This window comes from Pungitius pungitius, chromosome 7 (genome assembly GCF_949316345.1).
Source record: "Pungitius pungitius chromosome 7, fPunPun2.1, whole genome shotgun sequence".
Lineage (NCBI taxonomy): Eukaryota > Metazoa > Chordata > Actinopteri > Perciformes > Gasterosteidae > Pungitius > Pungitius pungitius.
In genome coordinates this window covers 19,672,072-19,699,973 of record NC_084906.1, presented here as the reverse complement: position 1 = coordinate 19,699,973, position 27,902 = coordinate 19,672,072, and the positions used below count along the sequence as shown (strand labels likewise).

At 46.5% G+C, this 27,902-nt stretch overlaps 1 protein-coding gene across 1 annotated transcript; it reads right to left on the bottom strand.

Annotated features, from left to right (window-relative positions):
- Positions 1-742: 742 nt before the first annotated feature.
- Positions 743-27,902, bottom strand: grin3bb (glutamate receptor, ionotropic, N-methyl-D-aspartate 3Bb). Its single transcript, XM_037470203.2, has 10 exons — positions 27,342-27,902; positions 13,149-13,795; positions 10,146-11,238; positions 8,176-8,321; positions 7,092-7,207; positions 6,448-6,599; positions 5,699-5,863; positions 5,286-5,353; positions 4,536-5,147; positions 743-4,466 (listed from the first exon to the last, which is right to left on the bottom strand). Exons 1-10 carry the CDS (start codon positions 27,846-27,848, stop codon positions 4,334-4,336), a joined length of 3,639 nt encoding a protein of 1,212 aa, XP_037326100.2. The 5' UTR covers positions 27,849-27,902; the 3' UTR covers positions 743-4,333.

Sequence of the window (27,902 nt, the reverse complement as noted above, 5' to 3'; positions counted from 1 at the left end):
AACCCACAACCTTCAAGTGCAGTGCAGGGGCTTATGTCAGCAGCTCTTCCACTGTGCTACTTCACCACACAGTAATCAGCCCTTTGTTTGTTGTATTTAACCTTGAGATTGCTACTCAAACCTGAAGTAAAGCCAAAGGCTCAAAACCGAGACTGGGCTTGAACCCACAACCTATAGAGTAAGGACAGTAGCTCCTCAGCTCTTGTGCTGCACTACCTCACCATGCACCAATTACATTTTTGTTTCTCGTATTTAACCTTGAGACTGCTACTCAAACCTCAAAACTCTTTCAAAGCAGAAGTGATGTCTGCATGAAGGGGCATGAACCCACAACCTCAGACACCAGGTTGGAGCCTGCAGCCCTTTAGTTGTTCCCTTGTGCTATTCAAGCACATGCCTCATTGCGTCCGTTTCTCATATTAGACCATGGGATTGTTTACTGAACCTCAAAACTGTTTCAAACTTTACAGTTTGAAGCCCTGACTGCAACCAAAGCCTCCTTCTGAGAGAGCAGGTTTGAACTGAGGATCCTCCACACTTCAGCCTTCCTGCTATCTCCCTGCACTGTTCCACCACACACCTGTTGAGGCTTTTGAATCCAACCTCAATTCTCATAGATTCTCAGGCTGGAATCCACAACCGTTCCATACCGTTATAATAGAATTGCAGGTCAAGTAAAGTCATATAATGGCATTTCTAATAAAGCCCTAGTTGATTTCACTACTTTTATGTGATCCTTATTTCACTTTTTTCGACATGTGTGCTGATGCCCGCGTGTGAATTGAGAGGATCCATACCGACTCCCCTATGGAGCTAAACCAGTCTGAGGGTCCTCCTCAGCTGAGTGGAGAATAAATCCCGGAAGAAATAAACACGTTTGACACACGGCACCTTGAGGAGAGAGAATCAAATCCCAAATGTGGATCAGGAAGGTCAGCTTTGATTCCACTAGAGACACCAGAACTCACGATGATTCACAGTGTCACTGTTTAACATACTTTTTGAATGTGGGTTTTTTGTGAGCATGTTATTTACTTAAAGTTCTGTAGTACAAAAAAAACAACAACAAAAAAGGTCTTTCTGGAACAGACTCCTTTACATCACATTACATGTCATTTAGCAGACGCTTTTATCCAAAGCGACTTACATTGCATTATAACCCATGTGTTACATTCTGCCTGGGGAGCCATTAGGGGTAACCAAGTTTAAATCCAGTTACAACCACTGTTGTGGTACCTGGGATTCTGTGTGTTGTATTCATTTAAATCCAGTGCAGCTGCTGTTGTGGTATCTCAGATTGCAGTGGAACCAGTCTGCATCCAGGGCAACTTGTGCTGCAGTCTCTATAGATCCAGTTTTAAGTCTTTTAAATCCGGCCTGAATCCAGGGAAGTCATCGTTGTACTCATTTAAATCCAGTGTAATGCCCCTTGTGGTCTTTGTGGATCAAACAAAACCAGTTTGAATCCATGTAGTCTCTATAGATCCAGTTTGTAGCCCAAGTAGGACGAAATAACCAGCTGGTGGATCAGCTGCAAATGAACTGATGAACTTTTTATTAACATAAAGGGATAGTTAACAGATGTGTTACTTTATTCATATTAACATGAGTTTTGTTATTCCTAATTCTCTTGAGGTCATGTGTAAATTTTCTTTCAGATATTCTGGTCCATAATATTTTCACTTTGTCATTGGCACACAAAGAAGTTTGTGTGTTTTTTCAGATACAAATAACGACACTCTTAATTTGGTAACACACTTATTTCCTTTTTAATTTTTCAAAAAATATGTGAAGATCGAAATGAACAGAAATAGTACAAACCACTCTGGGTCCTTTGCTCATCACAAACATCCTCAGCTTCACTTTTCAGAGAAACACGTTGGTCAGCGAACGCCTCACAGCCCACTGGTTGAACAGAAAGGGAAGTGAACGCATCACAGAAACAAACGGAGGAGGAAGACGTGGATTGAACCTGCGGGAAAACGCTCGGTCTCACCTGGTCTGTCACAGCAGAACTTAAAAAGGAACGTTTCAACGTTTCGTTCTTGTTCGTCAAACAGCCTTCGGGAACAAATTGTGGTTCCGTATATTGCGCAACAGGGAAGAGCCGGGGATTGAACCACCGACCTTCTCTACCTCAAATAAACACAGGACTTTCACAGAGGGGACCGCTATTTGCGTCCTATGTAAAATCAAATTAACATTAATTTATTTAGCTTTAGTTCTTTTACGTAAGTAGATTTTTCTAACGCTAGTTGTGCAACCACCGTAGTTATTTCACACAGAAACAAAATTAGTTGTTTAGACCCAACCACAATCTTTTCCAAAGCCTAAACAGCCGAGTTACTAGTTTATATAGTAATTCCTTAAAAGGCAAATTAGGATTCTTGTGCATTATAGCAAAAAGAGTCTACTAACAAACATGGATATTCCAGACTGATGTAAATAAGAATCATTAAACTGCATCTGTCATCTTAACTGCCTTTTCCTCCTCATGGTGTTGAGCTCATTACATTCCAGCAAATTAATATATTCATATTTTAAAATGGAAAGTCACAGAGATGCAGACGGTGTGTGATTTCGCTACTGTTGTAACTTACATAGCACCTTTAAAAACAGGGATTACAAATTGCTTAAACGGACAAAGCAAGAACATAAAACAATTAAACATCAACAGTGAACAAAGTTACAGCAAACAGTAAACCTTAATAAAAGATAAGAACAAAAAAAATGATATAGAGTCAATAAAAAAATAGAGTACAGTAGCTTTATTTCCTCAGGCATGTCGTAAAGGTAAAAAGAACGTGATGGATATTGCCATGGGAACAACGAACAGGCCATCTCTAGTAGTTCCCCTGCTGAACCACAGTTCAGGACGAGTAAAAATGAGCTGAACTGAAAACTGCTCAACTCAATGAAACGTTGTTTTGTCCCTTTAAACTATACATTTTTATGGACACTGCGGGAGGCTCTCCGTAGGCCATCAAGCTAGGGCGGCTAGCTGCAGCTAGCTACGGTGGCTGGCTGCAGCTAGCTACAGCGCCTGGCGCCTGGTTGTTGTGAACTTGTGACGCATCAGACCAGTGTGTGCGCGCGGGTGCCAGGTGAGAGCTGTCCTATCTGTTGAAATGAGCAGTGAGGCTGGCGCTGCAAAGAAAGCGTTTTTTGTCCTTTTACACTGTGAAATGCCGGCTGCCCCATGTGCCATGTCGAAGTGTCCCTGAGCAAGACACCTAACCCCAGGCAAAATGTAACGCATAGGTTGTAATGCAATGTGAGTCGCTTTGGATAAAAGCGTCAGCTAAATGACCTGTATTGTAATGTAAGCTACAGCGGCTAGCTGCAGCTAGCTACAGCGGCTGGAATCCTAATTAAACACTAACTTGAAATAAATATCAATTTAATCAAATCCATGCTCTCTGGTTGTTTTTACACTGTGCAGATGACCTATAATCTTTCCAATGTAACATGAAAGTAGTGTCCCTTCCCTTCCACAGAAAGTCCTCACTACTAAGTGTGATGAGCCTCCAGCTGGTCGGGTCTTGTTTGGTGTTCAATTAGCCGCAGTTATTTATCGGATGTTTGTAAGTCGTTTCTACAAAAACAAAATGAAACACTGATTTCTAAATAGTCTGAGGATCAGCATTTACTAGGACTCTAGCATTTTTTTAAATAGCTTATTGTTTGGATTCAAAATGTGCACCTTAATTTTACCTAAGTTTTCCCTTATGGTGGAAATCCAGGCGTTAATCAAAATTTGATGTTGAACAATAAACATTTATAGAATATCATACATAGATGTACAATTCTTTTTTTTAAGTGGTTTTGGGTTCAAATGCTCAGCATAAGATTTTAAGACACATATCTAATCTTTTGGGGGTGGATTTCTATGTTATTTGATTTCAATATTCCAAAACATTTTCAACTGTTTTAAAATGCAATATAAAAGGTGTTCAATTCTCAATGTTTTATCTCCAAATCTACAACCAACATTTGAAACTTATTTCAATAATATGTATGAAAGTCCATTCATTTATCTGTCAAACAAACCTTGTAAATACCGCAAATGTGATTTTATTACCACGTGATATAAGGTCTTATTGTGGTTGTATTAAAGTCCCCCCATGCATGACTCACTGAGTTTGAGTTAGAACTCTGTAATGTACAATTACATTATAATACATAGTTCTTTTTACAGCTGAACCAATGACCCCCCTGTGGCCTTATTGTCATATCCGAGTGAGTTCATGTTTAACTTTGGCATTTAAAAATAAAGTCCAGCTTTTGAAATGGCCGCCGTGTGAAGAGAGTCATGTGACCCGCACAGACAGCATCACCTCTGATTGGTCAGTCTGCTGTGGAAGGGCCGGACTTTGGACAGGACTTTGTGAGGTGGGTCCGTCATGGTCGTCACGCACTTAGTGTTGGCAGGGAAAGGCATCACCGGGGCAATGGGGGGCGGGGCGCTGAGGGGCGGGGCAATGGGGGGCGGGGCACTGAGAGGCGGGGCGCTGGGGGGCGGGGCGCTGGGGGGCGCTCCTGCTGTTGTTGTCATTGTTGTTGTCGTCGTAGTAACTTCACTGGGGTTGTTGGTTGCCGTGGCGACAGGTTTGGCCAGGGTCGTCTGGATCTCTGCCCTCCTGGCCAGAGCCGTCCTCAGCTTCTCCCTCATCTGGTCGATCTGCTCCTGTAGCTCCTGCATCTCACCTGGCCGGGGTGGAGCCACCGCCACGGGGGGTGGGGCAACGGCCGCGGTGGGGGCTCCGACGGCGACAGAGGGAGGCGCAGAGGTATTGCGTTGGGCGGAGGAGGCGGCCGAAGCGGAGGAGGCCGAAGCTCGTGAGAGGAGCAGGCTGGCCCGTGACACCGCCGGCCCTCCGTTCTCACACTGCCGGCTGTTAGGCCCCGCCTTCGCCTTGGCCGGCCCCTGCGCTTCGGATTTGGCCCCTCCCCCCTTGGCGTCGCAGGTGCCGATGCTGGCGAGCAGGCGGCGGGTGTTGAGGGTCTCCAGGTTGAATTGGACTTGTTTGAAGTCCCGGGCGTCCTTAGCAGCGGCCTTGCCGTCCTCGTTGCTCCACTTGGCCGAGGCCCCGGGGGCCGGCGGAGCGGGGAGGCCGCAGGGGGCCTGAGGCTTCTGGAGGTCGCCGCTGAACAGAAACAAGAGTCACAGTTCATCCTTGAACCACAGATGACTTCCTCAGCGTTGTCATTTAGTTTAATATCAGTTTCTCATCAAATATCTTAACTGAAAAAGCTGAATAAGCTCATATCTAATAACAACGAACCTTTTCTCTTTTTCAGCTTGCTTCCTCTTTACGTCTTCATACGTCATGTTCAGAGCTCGGTGGATTTTCTGCCAAACACACACAGACACAGACATATTCTTCTGAACAGGAACAACAGGAAAAACAACAGAATCGTATATGAGCTAATTCAAAAGCCGGTGTGATGACAGCTGTAAATGTGTTTCCAGAGATGAATGATCTTCTGCACCTCCTTGAAACTCTTCAGAAGCTCTTCAATCACCTTCACACGTCCTCTGGACATCTTCCCCACTGGTTAGAACCTCTTCAATTCTATCTGCACCTCCTCAACCTCACGTAGAGCCTCTTTAAGGCCATCAACACACCCATGGTCCATTCTCCTGCTCAAATCTACTCAAATGCCCGATGATGCTTCTGCAGCAGGAACAACTCACCTGCGAGGTGTGCAGCCAGTATTTGAGCTTCTGTCGGCGGCGGATGTACGGCAGCGCGAGCTGGTAGAAACCGTGTTCGCCTGCCAGCGTCAGCAGGGCCCCGCCCACGCCGACGCACAGCAGCACGAAGAGCCCCGAAAAGTGACTGATCCCCATCTGAAGGGTCTGACAGAGAAGAACAGGGAGAAGAAGTGAGGGTCTCTCGAAGGAAAAAGAAAAACACACATCCCTGACAGGGAAGTAGAAAAGAAATGAAAATAAACCTTCATGTATTTTAAACAGATCTTTGTGTAAAACTAAGCTTTCAAATCAGACAACAGAACTTTTTTTTGTCAGATATTAGTCAGATAATAGTGTTCTACTTGCAAGGTTGCTTTGATCAACACACACAACATGTACTTGTTTCCATTTTAAACCCCGTTAGCTGAGCTCATTCACTCCCACAATGCACCTGGAGTCCCAGTGCAGCAGCAACCGTTAGTAAATCAGTGATATTTAAATTCTGGTTTTCACAGGGACGTTGGGGTGGTGTTTCTTTTTGTGAATCCTCTGCAGGTTGCGTCCTGCAGGGGGCGGCAGCGGAGCACACGAGCCACCACTGCACTGTGCTACTGACACAGCTTTCATACTATTCATTTTATCCAATATATAGCACAGAAAAACAGACAGAACAAACAACAAGTAACAATATTTATGTATTAAGACTCTCTCTGTCACACACACACACACACACACAGTCTGAGGCTGACCTCTGTGACGGCGAACACGCGGTTCCCACAGGGAACCACTTTGTACCACTTGTCGTGCAGCAGGTCCATGTAGCCTTCGGATTTGTACCTGCTGATGAATTCTGAGATGTTGGAGGTCAGGGGGGAGTTCTGGGGCAGACCGATGCCATAACCTGAAGCAAAATAAACCCGGCAACCCAAATATATCACAACGTGAACAATTCAAACAGTACATATTTGAAAAAGTACTCGAGTTCCTTTTGGAAAATGAGGTGGTGGTATGGATGAAGAGGAATGACTATGTGGAAATCTTCTCGGTGCTGACCTGGATGCGGTGGATTTAATACTGTAGTGTACACAATGTGTAAACAGGGTTGATTGACGGTGTTGACACAGTTTTCTCAGCAAAGTCCCCGCAGGAGGAAAAAGCTCAGAACGACTCTTTAAAGCGGGAAACTGTCAGTGAGTCAGCAGGGAGACTGATTGGTGGAGATGCGGTTGATGATGAAACTTCATGAAATCTGTTTCAATAAAAAGCTGATGGAAGTGAGAGGAAGTGAATGGTGGAAAAACCAAAACGCATTGAAAGTTTGTACTACGAAATTCAAATACGTTGATCATAGATACTCGATATTTCAGAAAGAGAGAATAACATTTCTTCTCACCTTCAATAGCAAACGGTTTCCCAACTGTTGCAAGTTTACAGTCAGCGTCGATGGAAACCTCGTAATCCAGGAGAGCTTTGTCCATGATGAAGGCGTCAAGCTGAGGAGGATCTGTCCTTCAACACAGAGCAACGCGGTTACTACGGCAACTACAGACAGAAACTACATCCATCGAAAACAAACAAGGTGATTTTTACGGCAACTACAGACAGAAACTACATCCATCGACACAGAGCAAGGTGATTATTACGGCAACTACAGACAGAAACTACATCCATCGACACAGAGCAAGGTGATTATTACGGCAACTACAGACAGAAACTACATCCATCGACACAAAGCAAGGTGATTATTACGGCAACTACAGACAGAAACTACATCCATCGACACAAAGCAAGGTGATTATTACGGCAACTACAGACAGAAACTACATCCATCGAAAACAAAGCAAGGTGATTATTACGGCAACTACAGACAGAAACTACATCCATCGACACAAAGCAAGGTGATTATTACGGCAACTACAGACAGAAACTACATCCATCGACACAAAGCAAGGTGATTATTACGGCAACTACAGACAGAAACTACATCCATCGACACAAAACAAGGTGATTATTACGCCAACTAGAGACAGAAACAGAAACATCCACACAGAGCAACACCGTTACTATGGCAACTACAGACTGAATTTACATCCACTGACACAGAGCAACACCGTTACCACGGCAACTAGAGACAAAAACTACATCCATCGACACAGAGCAACGCGTTTACTACGGCAACAACAGACAGCAACTACATCCTTTGACACAAAGCAACACGGTTACTAAGACAACTACAGACAGAAACTACATCCATCGACACAGAGTAATAAGGTTACCACAGACAGAAGCTACATCCTTTGCCAGAGTTATATGGTTTCTACGGCATCTTCGGACAGAAGCTCACTACAAAGCAACAGTTTCTTTGGCTACTACAGGCTGAATGAATGTGTATCACTGTTACTACGGGAACGGTAACTGTTGTCCTTCACTGGGCAGTGTCACATTTTCTCTGAGTCGGTTCTCCTGCATTCTCTTACTTGAGAGTGGCCACTCCTTCGGGGGTAGTTGGCTCGTTGAAGCGCCGCATGTATTCGTGCATCTCTGGAAAACTCTTCTTCATGTAATCCTCTGCACTGCTCTCCCTCACGGTCCCAAAACGAAAACCCTGCGACGGATGATGCAGCTGAAACACCAACGAAGCAGAGGGAGGGGACAAAGTTTAGCAGAGAAATCTCCAGACATAATTGGGTCATGTTTGGAGGGGAAAGGTAGCGAGGCGTGGACCCAAATGCAGGTAAACTGAGGAGAACAGTTGTTTTAATAAAGAAAAGTCTGCATGGGAAACAGACAGGTCAATTCTAAATAAAACAGGATACAAACGAAACACAAAACAACGCTGTGACAAACAGCAAGAAACAAGCGAATATTTTAAATTTTCACATTTCCCCAAAAAAGAGAAGAAATATGCATATATATATATATATATATATATATATATATACACATGTATATATTTTTTAAATACACAATCATACATTACATAACACGAGACCCTGATGCTTTGGAAGCTATAGTCTGCACTTTAAAAACAAAAGCTAATCACAAACTCCACACACACACACACACACACTTATTTAAACACTCAAACGTATTTCATGCTTCAATCAGCTGCAGAATTAAAAGTGTAATTATGAGGACGCAGGTGATCCAAAGGTTTAATGTGTAATTAATTCACGACAGGAAGCAGAAAGTAAATGAATAACGAGCCACTGCTCAGCGGCCAAGACTGCAGCCAAACCCAGATCGGATATTTATCAGTGTAGTTATGATTTGTTTTCCATTTACAATTCTTATTACTGAATTATAAGATAATTCCACCCCAGGCACCGGACCAAGGACCAGCTCCAGGAGCTACAGCTTGATAAATAGAATTTGAGGAATTAGTAAGTAAGTTTAAATGTCACTTGAGAGTTCCTTCAAAAAAAGGTTGGTGTGATTAAAGTAGAACTAACGATGACAATAATGCTGAGAGCTGAGGTCGGAATCACTTTGTTTGAGCTGCAGTTGCAGGAGGTGCTTCATACTTTGTAGAGTTTTGGAAACATGTTGACAACAAGTAAAATACTGCTGATTCATATGTAGTCTCAATGTCAATATGGTTTCTATAGTTTATAGTTAGGACTGGCTCAGGTTTAGAGTCAGAGCTGGCTCAGGTTTAGAGATAAGGCTGGCTCAGGCTTAGTGTCAGGGCTGGCTCAGGTTTAGAGATAGGACTGGCTCAGGCTTAGTGTCAGGGCTGGCTCAGGTTTAGAGTCAGGGCTGGCTCAGGTTTAGAGTCAGGGCTGGCTCAGGTTTAGAGTCAGGGCTGGCTCAGGTTTAGTGTCAGGGCTGGCTCAGGTTTAGTGTCAGGGCTGGCTCAGGTTTAGTGTCAGGGCTGGCTCAGGTTTAGTGTCAGGGCTGGCTCAGGTTTAGTGTCAGGGCTGGCTCAGGTTTAGTGTCAGGGCTGGCTCAGGTTTAGAGTCAGGGCTGGCTCAGGTTTAGAGAAAGGGCTGGCTCAGGTTTAGAGATAGGGCTGGCTCAGGTTTAGAGAAAGGGCTGGCTCAGGTTTAGAGAAAGGGCTGGCTCAGGTTTAGAGAAAGGGCTGGCTCAGGTTTAGAGATAGGGCTGGCTCAGGTATAGAGATAGGGCCGGCTCAGGTTTAGAGATAGGACTGGCTCAGGTTTAGATATAGGACTGGCTCAGGTTTAGAGATAGGGCTGGCTCAGGTTTAGTGTCAGGGCTGGCTCAGGTTTAGAGATAGGACTGGCTCAGGTTTAGATATAGGACTGGCTCAGGTTTAGAGATAGGGCTGGCTCAGGTTTAGTGTCAGGGCTGGCTCAGGTTTAGAGTCGGGGCTGGCTCAGGTTTAGTGTCAGGGCTGGCTCAGATTTAGAGTCGGGGCTGGCTCAGGTTTAGAGTTATGGCTGGCTTAGGTTTAGAGTGAGGGCTTTGGAGGACATTGTCTCACCTTGGCATCGTGGATTCCTGACACCTCCTCAAAAGTCTTCTCCCCCACCATGACCGCGGCGAGGTTGGCGGTGTAGCTGGACAGCACCAGCAGGCAGAAGATGGCCCACAGGTTCATCAGAAACCGACCCGTCCAACACTTCGGCGTCTTGGAGGAGACGGTGCGTCCGAACAGGATGGCGTAGCACAGGTTGAGAGCAGACGAGTATGAAAACACCCTCACCCTGTTGCGCCCGTGAGGCGTCATGCCGTACGGACTCTTCCACTCGTAAAGCGTGAGGAAGAAGGCGGTGATGTGCAGCGCCACGAAGATGCCCACCCACATGGACCAGTGCAGGGGCCACATGAAGGCTCCGATGGGGGCCGCAGTGTCCTTACTGCGCACCAGGATGCCCAGGCTGGTCGAGAAGAAGGGCGAGGTGAAGTCGATCACCCGGCTCCGGGCGGAGTTAATACTGAAGGAGGTCACGGCCATGTCTGCCAGCCCGTTCAGAAGATCTCCCACCAGCCCGGTCCAGCGGCCCCCCTTCCACGCCCCGTACTTCCCGTCCCCGACGATGTAAAGGTCGTACTCGAAGCCCAGGTCCTCGGCCAGTTTCTCCAGCAGGTCGATGCAGTATCCGTAGCAACACTTGCTGTGCTCCGCGGGCAGGAAGCTGCTGTTCCCGCCGGCCACCTCCACGAAGAATCTCTCCAAGGTATCCGAGCTGTTGGTGCTGGCGTCCAGGCAGTAGCGCCCGGCCGGGCAGCTTCCTTCTTCGTCCACGTCCCGCGTGAAAACGAAAGGATGTTCCACCAGGGTCACCACCCGAACCCGGTTCCCCACCACCGGCATCCCCGGCTTCCAGCGGCCCCTGGTCCTCCCGCTCACGCCGTCGGCCCTGTGCCGAGGCTTGGGGCCCTGCCAGACCCCCTGGTCCTCCACCTTCAGCTGGCCTCCCTCCCAACTGCCCACCGTCACCCAGGTGGGCTGACCCAGCGCGTCCCGTCGCAAGCTCCAGATGTGGAAGCGCTGCGAGGTGAGGACCTGAGACCTGTTCTGGAGGACTCGGACGGGACCTGTGAGACCGGAGAAAGACGTGTTGGAGAGGAACCTGTAGGACAGAAAAACAAAGAAAAAGAAAAAATAGCAGCTAGCGCACACACACACACACACACACAAACAAACACACACACCAAATGTGGTCTTTGAATTATAATCAGGCTCGAGTGGTTCTCTGGGTGGTTTTGATATTCCCTTATTGTATTGTTAGATAAATTAAAATTCTCTCCAATTTTTGAGCTCCGAGCGTTGATATTGTAAGAACTTTTCTATGGATTCTTCTGTGTTCTTCAAAACAAGTACATGTTAGTACATAGACCAGATTTCGATTGATGTTAGATTGATGTATTTGTCTAAAACAAGGCAAAAGAAAAGAAGCAAGATGTGCTGTTGACATTTAAAAAGAACAATCTGGCTTTTTTTGATTATTTAAATATATAACAGAAGGCAAATATTAAGGTATTAGACGCATTATTTGAAATCTAATATTAGATCTGAGAAGCTGCACAACTACTAACATACAAATAAACTTTTTTCAAAAGAGAAGAAGATAGAGACACTTAATTTGTCATTCGAACATCATGTCAATAAGTCATTTTATTTATTCATTCAGTTTGAAGGCTCATGTCAGTGTGATGACTGTGATTAACATTCGTATGTTTCCGTTTCTCCTCACGCGCTCTTTCATCTTTTGTTCTTTTCTCCTGCTGCAGACGATAATCCGTCCTCAGAGGTTTTTATCTCTCAGTCTGAGTGTAATTTCATTTCCTGTGAATGTGTTTGATCTTTTCTGTCACTAAACTGAATTGCAGCAGTTAAACCTTTAATACCCCCTCAAACCTGCAGCTTGTCTCGCTTCCTGCTGCTGTCAGACTCTCCAACAACGGCTGAGTCTGCAGCATATCGCAGTGTTTCCTGCAGAGCCCAGAGCTTCCCACGGCTCATCCCAGGGTCTCCTCAAGATTGTCACGGTCTATCCTGAAGCTTGGGGTCGGTGTTTTTCCTGCGGCTCATCTCAGGGTCCCCTGCAGATCTCAGTGTCTCCTGCAGCTCTCAGTGTCTCCTGTAGATCTCAGTGTCTCCTGCAGCTCTCAGTGTCTCCTGCAGCTCTCAGAGTGTTCTGGCTCATGGAAGCGTCTCATGCTCCTCTTCACAGATCTTCTTGCACCTTGTTGGAGTTTCTTGCAAATCCCAGTGTTACGGATTTAGAATTAAAGCAGAGCTTCACAATAAAAGGAACCCAGAACAAGCTGATTTGAACGTCTGCAAAGCTGCTCATCAGACTTCCCAAAGGAAACAGAGGTTTAACATCTTGAGCCCACTACTGAACGGACTGCAAAGGGCCCATAAACAATGGCGACCCAAAGTAATTTGCGCCTGATTGCGATGCACAGTTGTGGTTGAGGATCACTTCTCTGGGCTGGAAAAGAAACTCTAAATAGAAAGGTACTTTCATTGGGGAACCAATGGCTGTGTCACGTTTTAGACACGTATTAGTCTATAGGGTCAGAATTATTTAAATTGAATGCAATACATTTGTGCCAACACGTTTATATCAGATAAACAACTATGCGGCTCAAGTTTGTATTTATAAAAAAATGGAAATTAATTTGCTCTCGGGTCCTAAAGTCGTGACTCCTCCTATCTGAGAGGCAGAGATGGAGTCTCCTCTTCGCTGATAACACTCAACTGTCTGCAGGCATCCACCGCTTTACGAGAAAATAATTAACATTCAGAGCTTTTCGCTGGAGAAATACCAGAACTCATTAGGACTAAAATGAGGAATACATGTTAATGTTTCGCAGGCACTGATTACATTTGCTAATGAACACTGATTGTAAATCTGCTGTTGGAAACACCAATTATCACCGTGTGTTTGAGGTCAGCAAGATGCTTGATCCCAGTTTCATAACAGCAGTACTGATCAGAACTCTCCTCACGACACCAAGAAACGGTTCTCACCTCGACAGGTACTGTCCGGAGGACGGCACCTCGTGCTTGTTGGGCTTGTCGTAGCAGTTCACCATGTTCTGGATCAGCGCCAGGTCCGGCCTGACCAACGTCGCCGCGGCGATGGCCCTGGTGACGAGCTGCAGGGCGTCGCTGACGTAGAAGTCGAGGGGTTTCCGCTCCACCTCCCCGTAGGCCAGCAGGCCGAGGGGCAGCCCGATGGCGTGCAGCGCGTCGGGGCTGAGGGGCTGGCCCAGCACCCAGTGCACCATGGGTAAGGTGAGGCCCAGGTCCTGAGCGCTGCGCAGCACCGCCGCCGCGCACTGGGGGTCGGCGCCGAACAGCAGCACCGACGCGGGCGAGGGCTGGTTCTGCCGGAAGTGGCGCGACAGAAAGTCGTGGATCTGCGTGTCGTCGTGCGCCGACTGCGTCAGGTTCAGGAGGGCGCGCACGTGCCAGGTGACTGCGCCCCCGCCGTCCCACGATGCACCGCTCCAGCTGCCGCTGTCCAGCAGCCGCAGGAGACCGCGAGCCTCCTCCCAGCCCCGGCACAGGACCACGGTGCCCTCCCTCCAACCGGACCGCTGCAGGACCGTCAGCAGCAGGTTGGACAGGCCGGACTCCGGGACCCCCATCGCCATCTGCAGGTGGAACCGGTTCTGTGCGGGAGAACAACGTGTCAGAACAAAGCGTCACGGACACAAACCAAGAGAGAAGCGTCGACGGAACATCTCCAGGTCCTTCTGGTTTCGGATTCCGTGTGTTTCAACACTCCCTCGTGCTGCTGATTTATTGTGATGTCATCGTTTGTCTTGACGTCAAACAACTGAAAGTCCTCAATGTTTTAATATCGTATTTCTCATTTCTTCTTCATCAGAGGTGACCAATGACGGAGACGTTAATGCAGTCATTAAGACGTGTGTGGTTTATAGATTTCAGATAAACGGTTAATCGATTCTAACTCATTATTATTCCGCCAGTGGAATGCGAATCAATCGACTCGTTTCACGAGCATTTTACTCATTTCGCAGACGGAGAAATGCATCAGAACTCATTTGGGGAGTTTTCTGAACAAATGAACTGAACAAACCCATTTCAGAGACATCACTTTTCACTGATATCAGATCAGTTTCCGCTGAATGTCGGAGCAGTCGACGCCCCGATTGGTCTCGGTTCGCTTCGTCTCTCTCCCCCGACACCCCTTTGAATGTGGTTGATCTCAGGTGGCGTGGGTTTGGATCCACCGACAGAAGAAGAAAAAGCCCCCACGAGGTGTCAGAGATCAAAGAGATTGCTGTGATCCTCTGTTCTCGTGGTGGTGGTGACAGACAGATCCCTAAAGCGCCAAACCGGGGAGGAGAGAAATGCTGCTTTACTTTGTGTGATTTCACCTTCAAGTCCGATCGCATCGTTTCGCTTTACCTTCAAGAGGAATAGTGGCGACCTGCGATATCTGTGTTACACAAAAATAGCTTTTATTACAAAAACAGTGTTTGTGTTTCTGCAGATTGAGGCAAGAATCGTTTCCTGAGTGTAACATTAAAAAAAAACACACAAAAAAACAGCTGACTCTTCGTTACCGTTTGTGCTGAACACAAGCAGCACCGCATGGTCGGGTCTGCCCCGCGGCATCCTGGGAAATGACTGAAGCACGAGGCATGTTTAAAATCCCAAAACATGACAAACCTGCTAACAGTAATCCTCTGTGTCAAAGGGTCACTTCCTGTCGACGATTGGATTCATCTTCTCAATCCTCCCAAATAACAAAAGTCTCAATAACGTTAAATGGAAACGGTGGCAGGTTGTTGTTATTTTTAGCTCTGCTGCCTCATTGATTCTTCCACCCAGGGAGAGGAGGCTTAAACCCATCTGGACTAGAACAGATCGACCAACAGACCGTTCATGACAGGCCGGACCTTCCTCCCCGAAGGAAGTAACACCCCAAAAAACAAAACAATATGGTCGTGTGTCGGCCGGCGAATCAACGGAACACAGAAACCTACGGTGGCCGAGAAGGTTCAGACAAATACAAAAGCAACAACACAACCGCAAACGCCACAACGCAACACGAACGCCACAACACAAAATACAAAAGCCACATCACAACCGCAAATGCCACAACACGAACGCCGCAACACGAAAATACAAAAGCCACATCACAACCGCAAATGCCACAACGCAACACGAACGCCGCAACGCAACACGAACGGCGCAACACAACACGAAAGCGAAAACGGAAGTAGCTGCCCACGGGAGCGAGCGTATTTTGGAGGAACGCCCACGGGAGCGAGCGTATTTTGGAGGAACGGAGCTGGAGGATGCCAGATCGTTTAAGAAGTAAGTGAAACATGATTCCTTGCGGCTACAGTTAAAGTAAGGAATCATGTTTCACTTACTTCTTAAACGATCTGGCATCCTCCAGCTCCGTTGTTACGTGCCGACTGGTTTTTGAACCTACTGGTTTGGCTACGCGTGCGTGTTTGTTTTGCCCCGACAGCGGCAGATGTTGTCTGCCTCGGTCACCTGATCCGTCACACATTCGCAAACATATTGCTGAAAATGTTCAAAATGTATCCCATATCCAATGCAGCGATTATGATTGTATAAGTGAGCACTACATCACTGCTACGTATAAAGAAATAAATAAAAGAACATACGTTTATTAAAAGATCGCCACAACCTGGATTCGAACCCGCAGTCGAGCAAAATAGCAAAACTTTATAAGACGGCGGCGCTACGCCGTCGGCCAACCGAGCTGTCAAATGCTGCTGCTGATTTCACTACTTATCATGAAATTGCAAATCGTCAGTGGCAAGAACATCTTTTGGTTCAGGGTGAGCCAAGACAACTGGTTTTTGGTGGCGTAGCGTGAAATACATAGTTCTGTCAGGTTTTCTAGCACATTGCCCAAGTAGGATTACTCTCTTAATAACATCTAAACGCGTAGCCAAACCAGTAGGTTCAAAAACCAGTCGGCACGTAACAACGGAGCTGGAGGATGCCAGATCGTTTAAGAAGTAAGTGAAACATGATTCCTTACTTTAACTGTAGCCGCAAGGAATCATGTTTCACTTACTTCTTAAACGATCTGGCATCCTCCAGCTCCGTTCCTCCAAAATACGCTCGCTCCCGTGGGCAGCTACTTCCGTTTTCGCTTTCGTGTTGTGTTGCGCCGTTCGTGTTGCGTTGCGGCGTTCGTGTTGCGTTGTGGCATTTGCGGTTGTGATGTGGCTTTTGTATTTTGTGTTTTGGCGTTCGTGTTGTGTTGTGGCGTTTGCGGTTGTGTTGTTGCTTTTGTATTTGTCTGAACCTTCTCGGCCACCGTAGAAACCAGATAAGAGACGAAAAGTCAACATCTTAAACTCTCATTTCCATCCAACCACTTTGACAATAAATATGTCACAGTTAAAGACTATTCCACGATGAGTCGTCGCTACCTAACGTGCATAAAGCCACCAGTGACGTGACGATCAAAGTGGGGACACGTGTCGCTCTGGATGTTGTCGTTAAAGCTGGAATCGGGTGGAAACGACGTTAAACTGCTGCCGACCCCCCTCAGCCGTTCATTTATTCAACTCCACACTTTCAGGTTTCTGAAGTGGATCAGAAAATGAAAACTTTTTAATTTCCAGCAATATCTGCTTGCCGGTGAAATCCGCTCCAGCGGCGAAGAACCTCTGGGTGACTCACCTGTTAAATAATCAGATTCCTCTGCGGCTGCAGGGAAGCATCATTACTGTTCATCGGAGTCCTGGGAGCTGCTAACTGAGCAGAAAGTGAGGTGACAGCAGAGCTCTCTCTCTCTCTCTCTCTCTCTCTTTAAATATTAACCACCAGTTTGTGTGCGCTGCAGTAAGCTCTCATTACTCCGGCAAACACCGTGAAACCCCCACGGAAGGCCCCCCCCCTGGGGGCTAAAAACACATGGCCGCACACACATTTGGTCTGACGGGGCTCTGTGTGGAATAATAGTCACGCGTGTCTTTATGTTCCGTCAAATGTTAATGTGCTGTTGGTTTGGAATGTCACCTAAATGTCATCTTTGTGAAACGCTGTTTGATGCAAATGTGTCCCTTTTGTGTCGTGTTGCGTTTATGAAACGTCCTCGTCTGAAATGTTGTGTTTTTCAGGGCCACCGTATGCGAGGAAACAGCTGTTCACATCCCTGAAGTCACATCTGTTCTCAAATATACAACTACGCTCATCGCTGTGGATTTGGACGCAGCGTCCTCCTTCAGGACAAAATAAGCTCATAATTCACGACCCACTTTGGCAAAGCAATCGGACAAGTAATCAAATATTATGGATGGAAATGCTAAACAACGTTTATTGTTATTTGTTTGTGTTCCAGAGCATCACATGATCAGAACCACACTGCCAAACAGCTGATGCTTTTCAAATGAAAACCACCTCTTGAAATGAAGTTTATAGTTTACTGTAACTTCCCACATGCTTTAAACGTGTCGTAACTCTGTTGTGTAGCTCATTGTGTACACGTGACATCTATTCACCTCCTGCCCCCTGGTTCCCTCCCCAAGGTTTCTTTCTTTTTTTTTTAAAGCCCCTCTGAGCCAAATTTGTCATTTGCGTTATTGGGTTATAAAATTAAACTGAATTGAATATAAAGATGATTCACCACACCAAAAAGACACAGTGCGCTCTGAGAAATGAAGCTAAACCTGCCAGTTACGTGACATTTAATGCAACGTATGTGAAGACATCAGCGACACACGTTGTTCTGCCTCCTCTGCAGAGTTTAAATGAAGCCGCCGACGACGAGGAGAAAGAAGGCCTCGGAACGCTCTGACCTTCAGATGAGCTGTGGCGTCCTGATCCAACCCCCCCACCACCCCCCGGAGACTGACTGAAGACCTGGATGCGGACCAGGGCCCGGGTCGCGGATTAAAGACACGGAGGACAAAGACCTGACGTCTCCCTCGCGGCGCGTTCAGGCTCAGAAGCTCCGCGCGTTCGGCCCTGCGAACAACAGGAGTGTTGTTGCTGCGTTTTATCAGCAGGACTCAGCAGTTCTCTCCCTTTGTCCCGAGGACCCTGAACGCGTCTTGGCTGACAACAGAAAAAGTGTCCCAAAAGGAAAACGATGGGGGGAAAACACAGAGCGTAACAGACTTTAAAGTTTATCCTCAACAGCCAGCAGCAGCTGAGCACGAAGCACATTCTACACAAACTGATGAGAGATCTGATTCACCGTGTTAAACAAACCCCAATTAATTAAAACACAGTCAAATGACTCGGGGTATTCTGCAGGTAAAGATTCTGCAGGTCAAGTCAGAGTGACTTCAGGTACCAACATGAGCGGTGGGAGTTAAGGAAGGTAATTAAGCGCGAGGCATTCAGGGAGTAAAGTCAGCGTGGGGCACTGAGGAACTGGGATGAGCGCGGCGCGTTCAAGACGTCAAATGAAACCTTTAAAGTTAAGGAGAGTGAAAGTTTGAGGGGTGAGATGAGCGCATCGCATTTAGGGAATGAATTAATTGGAAGAGGCCTCGTGGAAAGCAGAAAAAGAAAAATGAAGAAACATGTATTTGGTGTGTATTTAGTCTGTCATAAGTGTGAATTTAGTGTGTATTTGGTGTGTATTTAGTCTGTCTTTAGTGTGAATTTAGTGTGTATTTGGTGTGTATTTAGTCTGTCTTTAGTGTGAATTTAGTGTGTATTTGGTGTGTATTTAGTCTGTCTTTAGTGTGAATTTAGTGTGTATTTGGTGTGTATTTAGTGTGTATTTGGTATGTCTGTAGTGTGTAATTGGTGTGTATTTAGTGTGTATTTGGTAAGTCTGTAGTGTGTAATTGGTGTGTATTTAGTCTGTCTTTAGTGTGAATTTGGTGTGTATTTAGTGTGTATTTGGTATGTCTGTAGTGTGTAATTGGTGTGTATTTAGTCTGTCTTTAGTGTGAATTTGGTGTGTATTTAGTGTGTATTTGGTATGTCTGTAGTGTGTAATTGGTGTGTATTTAGTGTGTATTTGTTATGTCTTTAGTGTGTATTTGGTCTGTAGTAATTGGTGTTTATTTAGTCTTCAGTCTTTAGCTCCTCTGACATGTTTGGGTCTTGGGTGCGTTCTCAGCCCTCAGACCTGTGACTCAGTCTTTAACGACGCTCCGAGGTTCATCTCACTAAAAGCTCGGCCTACCCGGGTCTTTGATTAAAGAGGACGGACAGATCAATGAGTCTTGCTGCCCGCTGGCTCCCATCCAGCCCGCATCCATCACATCAAGCGCCGGATACATTAAACCGCCAGCTGTTTACATCCAACATTTAGGTAATCACTGCTCCAGCCAATCACAGGGGCCCTCGGCCAGCTGGACGCCGCTGGTCCTCAGCTGATTTCCTCCCACCGGGTCCAGATCGGTCCGTTAGTCACAGGACGCTCCGGTCTCACCTCTTCCCACTGCTCTCTTTACAAAGCATCCCCGTGGGAAATTTATTTCTGCAGCAGTTGTCTGATTGGAGCAGAAATTGGGTCACGCCGACGTGGAGCCCAGTTCACGTCTAAGCCCCGCCCCTATGCTGAGGTCACCAGCGGTGGCCTGAGACACAGGAAAGGTCAAAGGTCAGCTGCTGTGTTGGTGGTCGCTTCGTATTGAATTTGGTGAAGGTCACAGACATTACAGCACTGATGCATGCTGGGATATGTGGCAGCCTGCCAGCTCCACAAAATGTTTCAGAGCGTGACAAACAGCCTTATCTGTCAAACACACACACACACACACACACACACACACACACAGTTAATGTAGACCATTTGATTTCATGAGGAGGTGAAAAAGTAAAGTTTTATTTAACAGCTTTGAGACGATAAAATAATAAAGAAATTCATTTAACACCAGTAATCAAAAAGATCAACAACAAGAATGGAGTATAAAGTACTAACAGAAGCTCACAGTCTGTAGTATAAAGTACTAACAGAGGCTCACAGTCTGCAGTATAAAGTACTAACAGAGGCTCACAGTATGCAGTATAAAGTACTAACAGAGGCTCACAGTCTGCAGTATAAAGTACTAACAGAGGCTCACAGTCTGCAGTATAAAGTACTAACAGAGGCTCACAGTATGCAGTATAAAGTACTAACAGAGGCTCACAGTCTGCAGTATAAAGTACTAACAGAGGCTCACAGTCTGCAGTATAAAGTACTAACAGAGGCTCACAGTCTGCAGTATAAAGTACTAACAGAGGCTCACAGTATGCAGTATAAAGTACTAACAGAGGCTCACAGTCTGCAGTATAAAGTACTAACAGAGGCTCACAGTCTGCAGTATAAAGTACTAACAGAGGCTCACAGTATGCAGTATAAAGTACTAACAGAGGCTCACAGTACTAGGGTATTACAGAGAGGCACTATCAGACACACACACAGACCTCCTTCTTCTATTAAAGTCCAGCAGGTGACGAGCCCGATAATGAAATCTGTTCTCTTCTGAACCTCTGATCCACTTCCTCTCCTCCTCTCCAGCTGTCTTCTCGTCTCCTTCCTCAATTTCATCCTCTCATCCCCCTCTCCTTCTCCTTATCCTCTCCTCCTCTCCAGCTGTCCTTCCTCTCCTATAGTCCTGATTCTCCTCTCCATCCACTCTCTCCTTCTTATCCTCACCTCTCCCCTACTCCTTCTCCCCTCCTCACCCTCCTCTCCTTCATAGATCTCATCCTCTCCTCCTCCTAATCCTCTCCCCTACTCCTTCTCCCCTCCTCACCCTCCTCTCCTTCCTAGATCTCATCCTCTCCTTCTCCTCTCCTTCCTAATTGCCAGCTGATAATGTTGCAACACGAGAACCTTTAGAGCTTTAAAAAGACGATCTGGTCCTTTTAGTTAAACTGATGACATGAGTTCACATCTTTTATCTTTTCCTCAGATTTAATTTACACCTAAATGAAGTCAATTTAAGTCACAACTCAAACTTCCGTCTGGATGGTTCCGTCTGCTGGAGAAGAAGTCGTTCCAGTAAACGCCTTCCTCCACCCAGGCGCTTGAATCCTCCATCTCATCCTTCACGTCACGCCGCCCGAAAAGGTCGTGACCCCCGCCCCCCCCCCCCAGGCCCGAGGGCCTGCCCTCTAAGTGGTTTCACCGCTTTCATCGTCCCGAGCTGTCAGCTTCTCGCCAAGCAGTCGGGACCTCTGCTCACGAGCAAACAGCTCCGGTCAGCAGGGGGGGCGGAGGGGGGGGAGGGGGGGGGGGGGGGGGGGGGGGGGGGCTGGTAGCTTGAAGATAGCCGTGTCCAGACGAGGAAGTTCTCATTCCGCGGTCGTGCTGCGGCGAGCGGGGTGGGGGGGAGGGGGGGAGGCTTCCCTGATTCTCTGGTTTGAACAGAGAGCGAGAGAAGAAGAAGAAGAAGAAGAAGAGAGCGAGCCGGAGGAATTTAATCAGCTGAGAGGGGTTCGGAGCAGCTGCCGAGTGAAAGAGGTTTTAAAATTCCAGTCTCACCGCGGGTTCACCGCAGATGTTTCTACAGTTTCATCTTCAGCGGAAACACGCGAGGACGAAACACCCCCCCTCGACCGGGCCCTGCCTCCACCAGCAGAACCACAAACCCTCAATCACTCACCGATCCTCACATCATGTGTCAGTGTTCCTTTGATGGGTGGACATTATTTATTAAATGAGTGGATTCTGAAAGTGATCTTCGTCCTCACGGCGGAGGGCCGATCGTTGGGGGGGGGGGAGAGAGAGAGAGAGAGAGAGAGGGAGAGGGAGAGGGAGAGAGAGAGAGAGAGAGGGAGAGGGAGAGAGAGGCAGCAGCCAGGTGGAGGATAATCCGCCTCCCATCAAAAGACTTTCAAAACAGTAAATAAATGTTTCACTTCATCAGACAGAACGCAGCAGCTCGGAGTCACACTGGATTTACTTCACACCCAGAAATCACAACAACAAAAAAAACAAAAAAAACAGACACACAAACTACACACGGCGACGACACACACGCGGTGAGGCGGGAAACGCTGCCAGAGGATTTCACAGCGGAGACAAAAGAGCACAAAACACAGAAGAAGAGGCTCGGCGGCTCTCTGGGGAGGAGACGTGACGCTTAAATATCACCGCTGATGAAGAGGAGGCCGACTGTTTACTCTTAAACTCAAGAGGGCTTTTGTGGTGACGGATGAACCTCCTGCTGAAGGAAGACAAGATGCTTCACAAACACGATCACAGGTTCAAGGTCACCAACACTAACACGACTTGGGAGGTCAGCGTTATTTCGTTTTTTTTTAGGACATCTTATGAAAAACGAGTCCTTATCTGAGCAGTCAATAATTAACCAATTAGTCAAACATGTTGATATTCATTAATAGCGATTAATCAGGATTAATGAATGTTGTTGTTGTTACAAGGTTGTTTTTAATGAATGTTTGTTTTTCTTCTAAAGACTTCAATCTTAATAGTAGCGTGTATTTTAGACACTCATTTTTTTAATGTTATTTTAAAACACAAGGCTACAAACATTTGATCATCTGGGAGGCAGAATTCCACCTGGTGGAACACGTTGAACATGTTGAACTGGTGACTCTTCCTGCTGTCTCCTCTGCTCTCATCTCTCCGTCATTTAACAGCCGTGTTTGAAGTGCCAACAATCTGCCCACATCTAGCAGGACGTTTTCTAACCACTGCCCTTCAGCGACGGGGTGACGTTAGATGTTGAGTTCCTTCCTATCTATTGAGGCACATCAATACGGACGACGCGAAGAACAATCGAACCCGGATTCCATCCTGCGCAGGGAGATGGCTGGTGGTTGTCTCAGCAGCAGAAGTGACGACCTTGAAAGAGACCCGAGTGTGTTGTTATTCAGTTTGTGTGCGATGTTACAGGAATAAATACGAGTGGCGTCTGTAACCTACTTAAGTTCTATACTGAATATAAATATGTCTTATTTTGGTTATCAGTTGGAAATGTTCCTCACTAATGTCTGAGAGCCTGAAGGCAGCTCAGGGCTCTGTGTGTGTGTGTGTGTGTGGAGGGGGGGGGGGAGGTGGGGGGGTAGCAGGAAAATCTTTGAATGAAGCCACACTCGAGTTGATGAACGTGAACTGAATTCATGGCAAACTGGAAGCTTTTAATTCTCACTTGTCCCGCAGGACCTGAACATGCCGTCACACATGTTGGTCCAGACCTTGCATGTGCCTGTGTGTGCGTGTGCGTGTGCGTGTGTGTGTGTGTGTGTGTGTGTAATAAGCGATCTCCAGCTGGTCTGAGATCGGTCGGATACGTTTATCAGCCTGCAGAGACTAAAATGCGGGCAGCTATTATCAGCTCATTAAGTCTCCTAACGAGGGAGTCTTAACAAGATTCCGTCTGGCGGTTAATCTAGATTATGACATCACCACAGCTCTCTGCTTATTAAAAAAAGTTCAGAGGTCACAGGCAGCTACAACTCCATCCAAAACAGTTCCCAGAGTGCTTTGCTAAAAGACCATTGGGATTCCGTTATGGGTTTTATGTCTATTTCTCCCATCACTTGTTTTTAATTACAGTTCAAATGGAACGGTAATTTCATTGTTTTCACAGTTAAAACAAAGTTCTATCAATAAAATCAATAACTTGTCATAGGTGGACAGATTAGCCTTTTACTCCAGTGTTTACCACCACCAAATGAAACAGATTCAAATAAAACTGTTCAATGATTCAACATGTTTTGTGTATCTGAACGACGAAATCTAACCTTTTTCACAGTAGCTGAAGTTAATTTAACCGGGCATCTCTAGTCCGGTCTTTCCGTGAGGAGAGCAAAGCGCTTTGAACTAAAATTGATTTGAGGTTTCAGTTTGCTTATATTTTTTATAATTGAAATGTGCTTCCATCTACGGCTCACCTGAATAACACTGATGATAAAGAGAATATATAAGTGCAACGTAACGCGTGACGGGAGGTGAAATGAAATGTGAGAGGCTTCTTTATACCTCTCGCCTTTCATTGCTACAATCCGCCTTTAAATCACCAGGCGACGCAAACTAGTTTTAAACCAGATGAACCAGCTCACCAGGCAATGTGAACTAGTTTAAACCGGTTTTACCAGCTCACCAAGCAATGTAAACTAGTTTAAACCGGTTTGACCAGCCCAACAAGCAATGTGAACTAGTTTAAACCGGTTTGACCCGCTCACCAAGCAATGCAAACTAGTTTAAACCGGTTTGACCAGCTCACCAGACAATTTTAACTAGTTTAAACCGGTTTGACCAGCCCAACAAGCAATGCAAACTAGTTTAAACCGGTTTGACCAGCCCAACAAGCAATGTGAACTAGTTTAAACCGGTTTGACCAGCTCACCAGACAATGAAAAGTAGTTTAAACCGGTTTGACCAGCCCAACAAGCAATGCAAACTAGTTTAAACCGGTTTGACCCGCTCACCAAGCAATGCAAACTAGTTTAAACCGGTTTGACCAGCTCACCAGACAATGAAAAGTAGTTTAAACCGGTTTGACCAGCCCAACAAGCAATGCAAACTAGTTTAAACCGGTTTGACCAGCTCACCAGACAATGAAAACTAGTTTAAACCGGTTTGACCAGCCCAACAAGCAATGTGAACTAGTTTAAACCGGTATGACCCGCTCACCAAGCAATGCAAACTAGTTTAAACCGGTTTGACCAGCTCACCAGACAATGAAAACTAGTTTAAACCGGTTTGACCAGCCCAACAAGCAATGCAAACTAGTTTAAACCGGTTTGACCAGCTCACCAGACAATGAAAACTAGTTTAAACCGGACCAGCCCAACAAGCAATGTGAACTAGTTTAAACCGGTTTGACCCGCTCACCAAGCAATGCAAACTAGTTTAAACCGGTTTGACCAGCTCACCAGACAATGAAAACTAGTTTAAACCGGTTTGACCAGCCCAACAAGCAATGTGAACTAGTTTAAACCGGTTTGACCAGCTCACCAGACAATGTAAACTCGTTTAAACCGGTTTGACCAGCCCAACAAACAATGTGAACTAGTTTAAACCGGATTTACAAGCTCACCAATCAATGTAAAGTAGTTTAAACCGCTTTGACCAGCCCAACAGGCAATGTGAACTAGTTAAACCATGGAATGAGTTTCCACAACATCCCCATCTCTATTAATTAATATTTTATAGAATAACGAGGAACGCACAAACACACACCTGTCAGTTACAGGTGTTGACCATCTACTACTTTCTAATCCTAGTGTCATTAATAGTGATAGACATTTTATTTTGTATGTATAACCCTGTTAACAGGATCTGTTCATACTTGGATTCATAGAAGATGTAACAAACTCATTCATATTTCAGAGGCCTTAATCAGCGAGACAGTTTCTATGGCCGAGGAGACGAAGACGAAGAGGAAGAACAGGGATAAAAAAATCTGTTGCTGATCGTCTCCGACCTGACGGGAGGAATCTGTTGTGTAAACATCAAACGGCGGCTGTACTTCCCCCCTCGCCGAGGCCTCCGAGCCCCCAAACCTCGGAGCCTGCGAGCAGATGTCGAGCTCCTCCACGGGAGTCAACAACAAGCAGCAGCAGCAGGACGGAGGTGTTCCTCCACAACACGGAAACACCAGTCTCATTTGAGCCTCGGGTTATTCATGAGCGACGCGCGCCAACTCTTCAATCGGCTCAGAATTCCGATGGTATGAGGAGTCACGTAAGTGAATATCAGCAGGTTAAATGTGCTGGTGTCCCATATCTGAACTGCAGCTTGATGAACAGGATTAAGAAGACGGAAACCCGATATCAGCTTTAACTGGATTGTTTTCAGCGTGAAAATGAAAATCTCCGCAGAGATAATCTCATCAGCAAACACTCAGGCTTTTACTTTGAAAGCCCGAGGGAGGAAGTTTGGCACATTCAGGGATGTTTAGGGACAAAAAAATGTGTAATTCAGACGTGAAAACAAAGCGGAATTCCTTTATCCTGTAAAAGTTCTCATTATACTGTGATTAAAGGAGGTTCTCGAGGTAAAAGTCCTCACCAGTGGACAGCAGAACTCCTTCTGGAGCTCATTTGACCCCTCAGCATCGTCTCCTCCGTCCTTGCATCCGGCTGTGAAGGAGACCTCGTCCCCTCACTCGTCTGCTCTCACTCCTCAGAGGTCTCAGGCCCGAAGCAGCCCAGTCAACACCCACCACAATTTGAACGTCGATTTGAATACGTAAAAAAAAAAAAAAAAAAACCTAAAATATCGATGTTTCACAAAACCCAGGTTTGTTTGAAAATGTTGATTTGTTCAGCTGTGGGTTGAAGGAGAGATGATTTTACATTTAAAGAAGGAATGTCGTTCAACGATTGTGTATTTTCCATTTTGTCGTGGCCGTATTTTTAAAAAAACCCGGTGAGCAACTGTCAGGATTTTGTTGTTGATTTTTAGTGAATTTTCACTGTTGTTCAACTACATTTGAAGCTACTCAAACTGCTCAATTCCAACATAGCAAACCACAACTTTGCCCCGTTAGCGTCAGTTTGTGCCGCTGCTAGCTTGTAGCGTAGCTCGACGTTAGAAGATTGAGTTTTTAGACCATTTCACATGTAAAATAAACACGCAGGACTCTGAACACCATGAAATATGGCCGTGAGCGTCTTTCCATTGAAAAAGATGTCCGAGTGTAATATTCATCTCTTTATCAACAGATTGAAAAATGGCGGACCATCTGACTTCAGCGCCTGTTGCTTTGACCGCATTTTAAGAAGCAAAAGAACGTTGTTTGTATATATATTACATATATTTTTGCTTATCAAATACAAATTGTTGCCTGTGTCACCTTGTCATCTAAGCGGATCTAAGCATTTTTAAGTTCAAATGACGTTTAAATAAGTTGTTGGTTGGTGTGTTTTCGTTGAGAAAACGTGTATTCACGCTTTGACAACATGGCTTTTGACTGTGACATGTGTAATATTAATAAAACCACAATATGTAAGATCAAATAAATTCACTGAAATCCCAGATGAAGAAGGTCTGAACGCTCAAAGTCTTCACAAAACTTTTGAATGTCTTTTAAACATTTTCAAAACATTGTTAAACGTTAACTGGTAAACAAACAAATCAACAAACAAACAGCTCTGCGCCGCTGACTGGTTTTACGCGCCACGTCACAGGAACCTCCAGATACCAAACGGGTCAAGGTCAAACCGGAACACAGAGACCCACCGACCCCAGAACGGGTTCCCGGACCCGGACCAAGGCGGAACCGGTACCGGATCCGGGTCGGCTCGTGCGCAGAGAGGCGGGTGTCGTACCTGCGTGCGCAGCGGCTCTCCGTGCTCAATGACGCTGAGGAACGGGATCTCCAGGAACGAGGCCATGAAGTCCACCTGTAGCAGCTCCTCGCGGCTCTGCGGGAAGGCGAGCACGGCGGAGACCCCTTGCACCACCACGCCCTGACACACGCACCGGAACAGGGACTCCGGGTCCGCGGCGGCCGGCTGGCGGGAAACCAGCTCCAGGCTCAAGTTGTAGGGAAGAAAGTTGTGCTGCTGCCGGTCCCGGTCCCTGTCCTGGTCCTGGTTCCAGTCCCGGTCCCGGCTCATCGCGGCCGCCGCGCGGCTCAGCGCCGCCTGGACCTGCACGCGAGCCCCCCGCTGCGCCGGGAGGAGCGCGCCAACGCGCACCGTGTGTCCGATCTGAGCCAGGAGGTGGCACGGCTGCGGATGGAGGAGGCACGGCGGCAGGAGATGCAAAAGGAGCACGGCCAGGAGAGTCCGGGAGCAGGAGGGAGAGGAGGAGGAGGAGGAGGTGAAAGACATCCTGCTGCGCTCTCAGCATCGCTCTGCCGCGCCTCCGGTTTCTCCTTCTGCTCC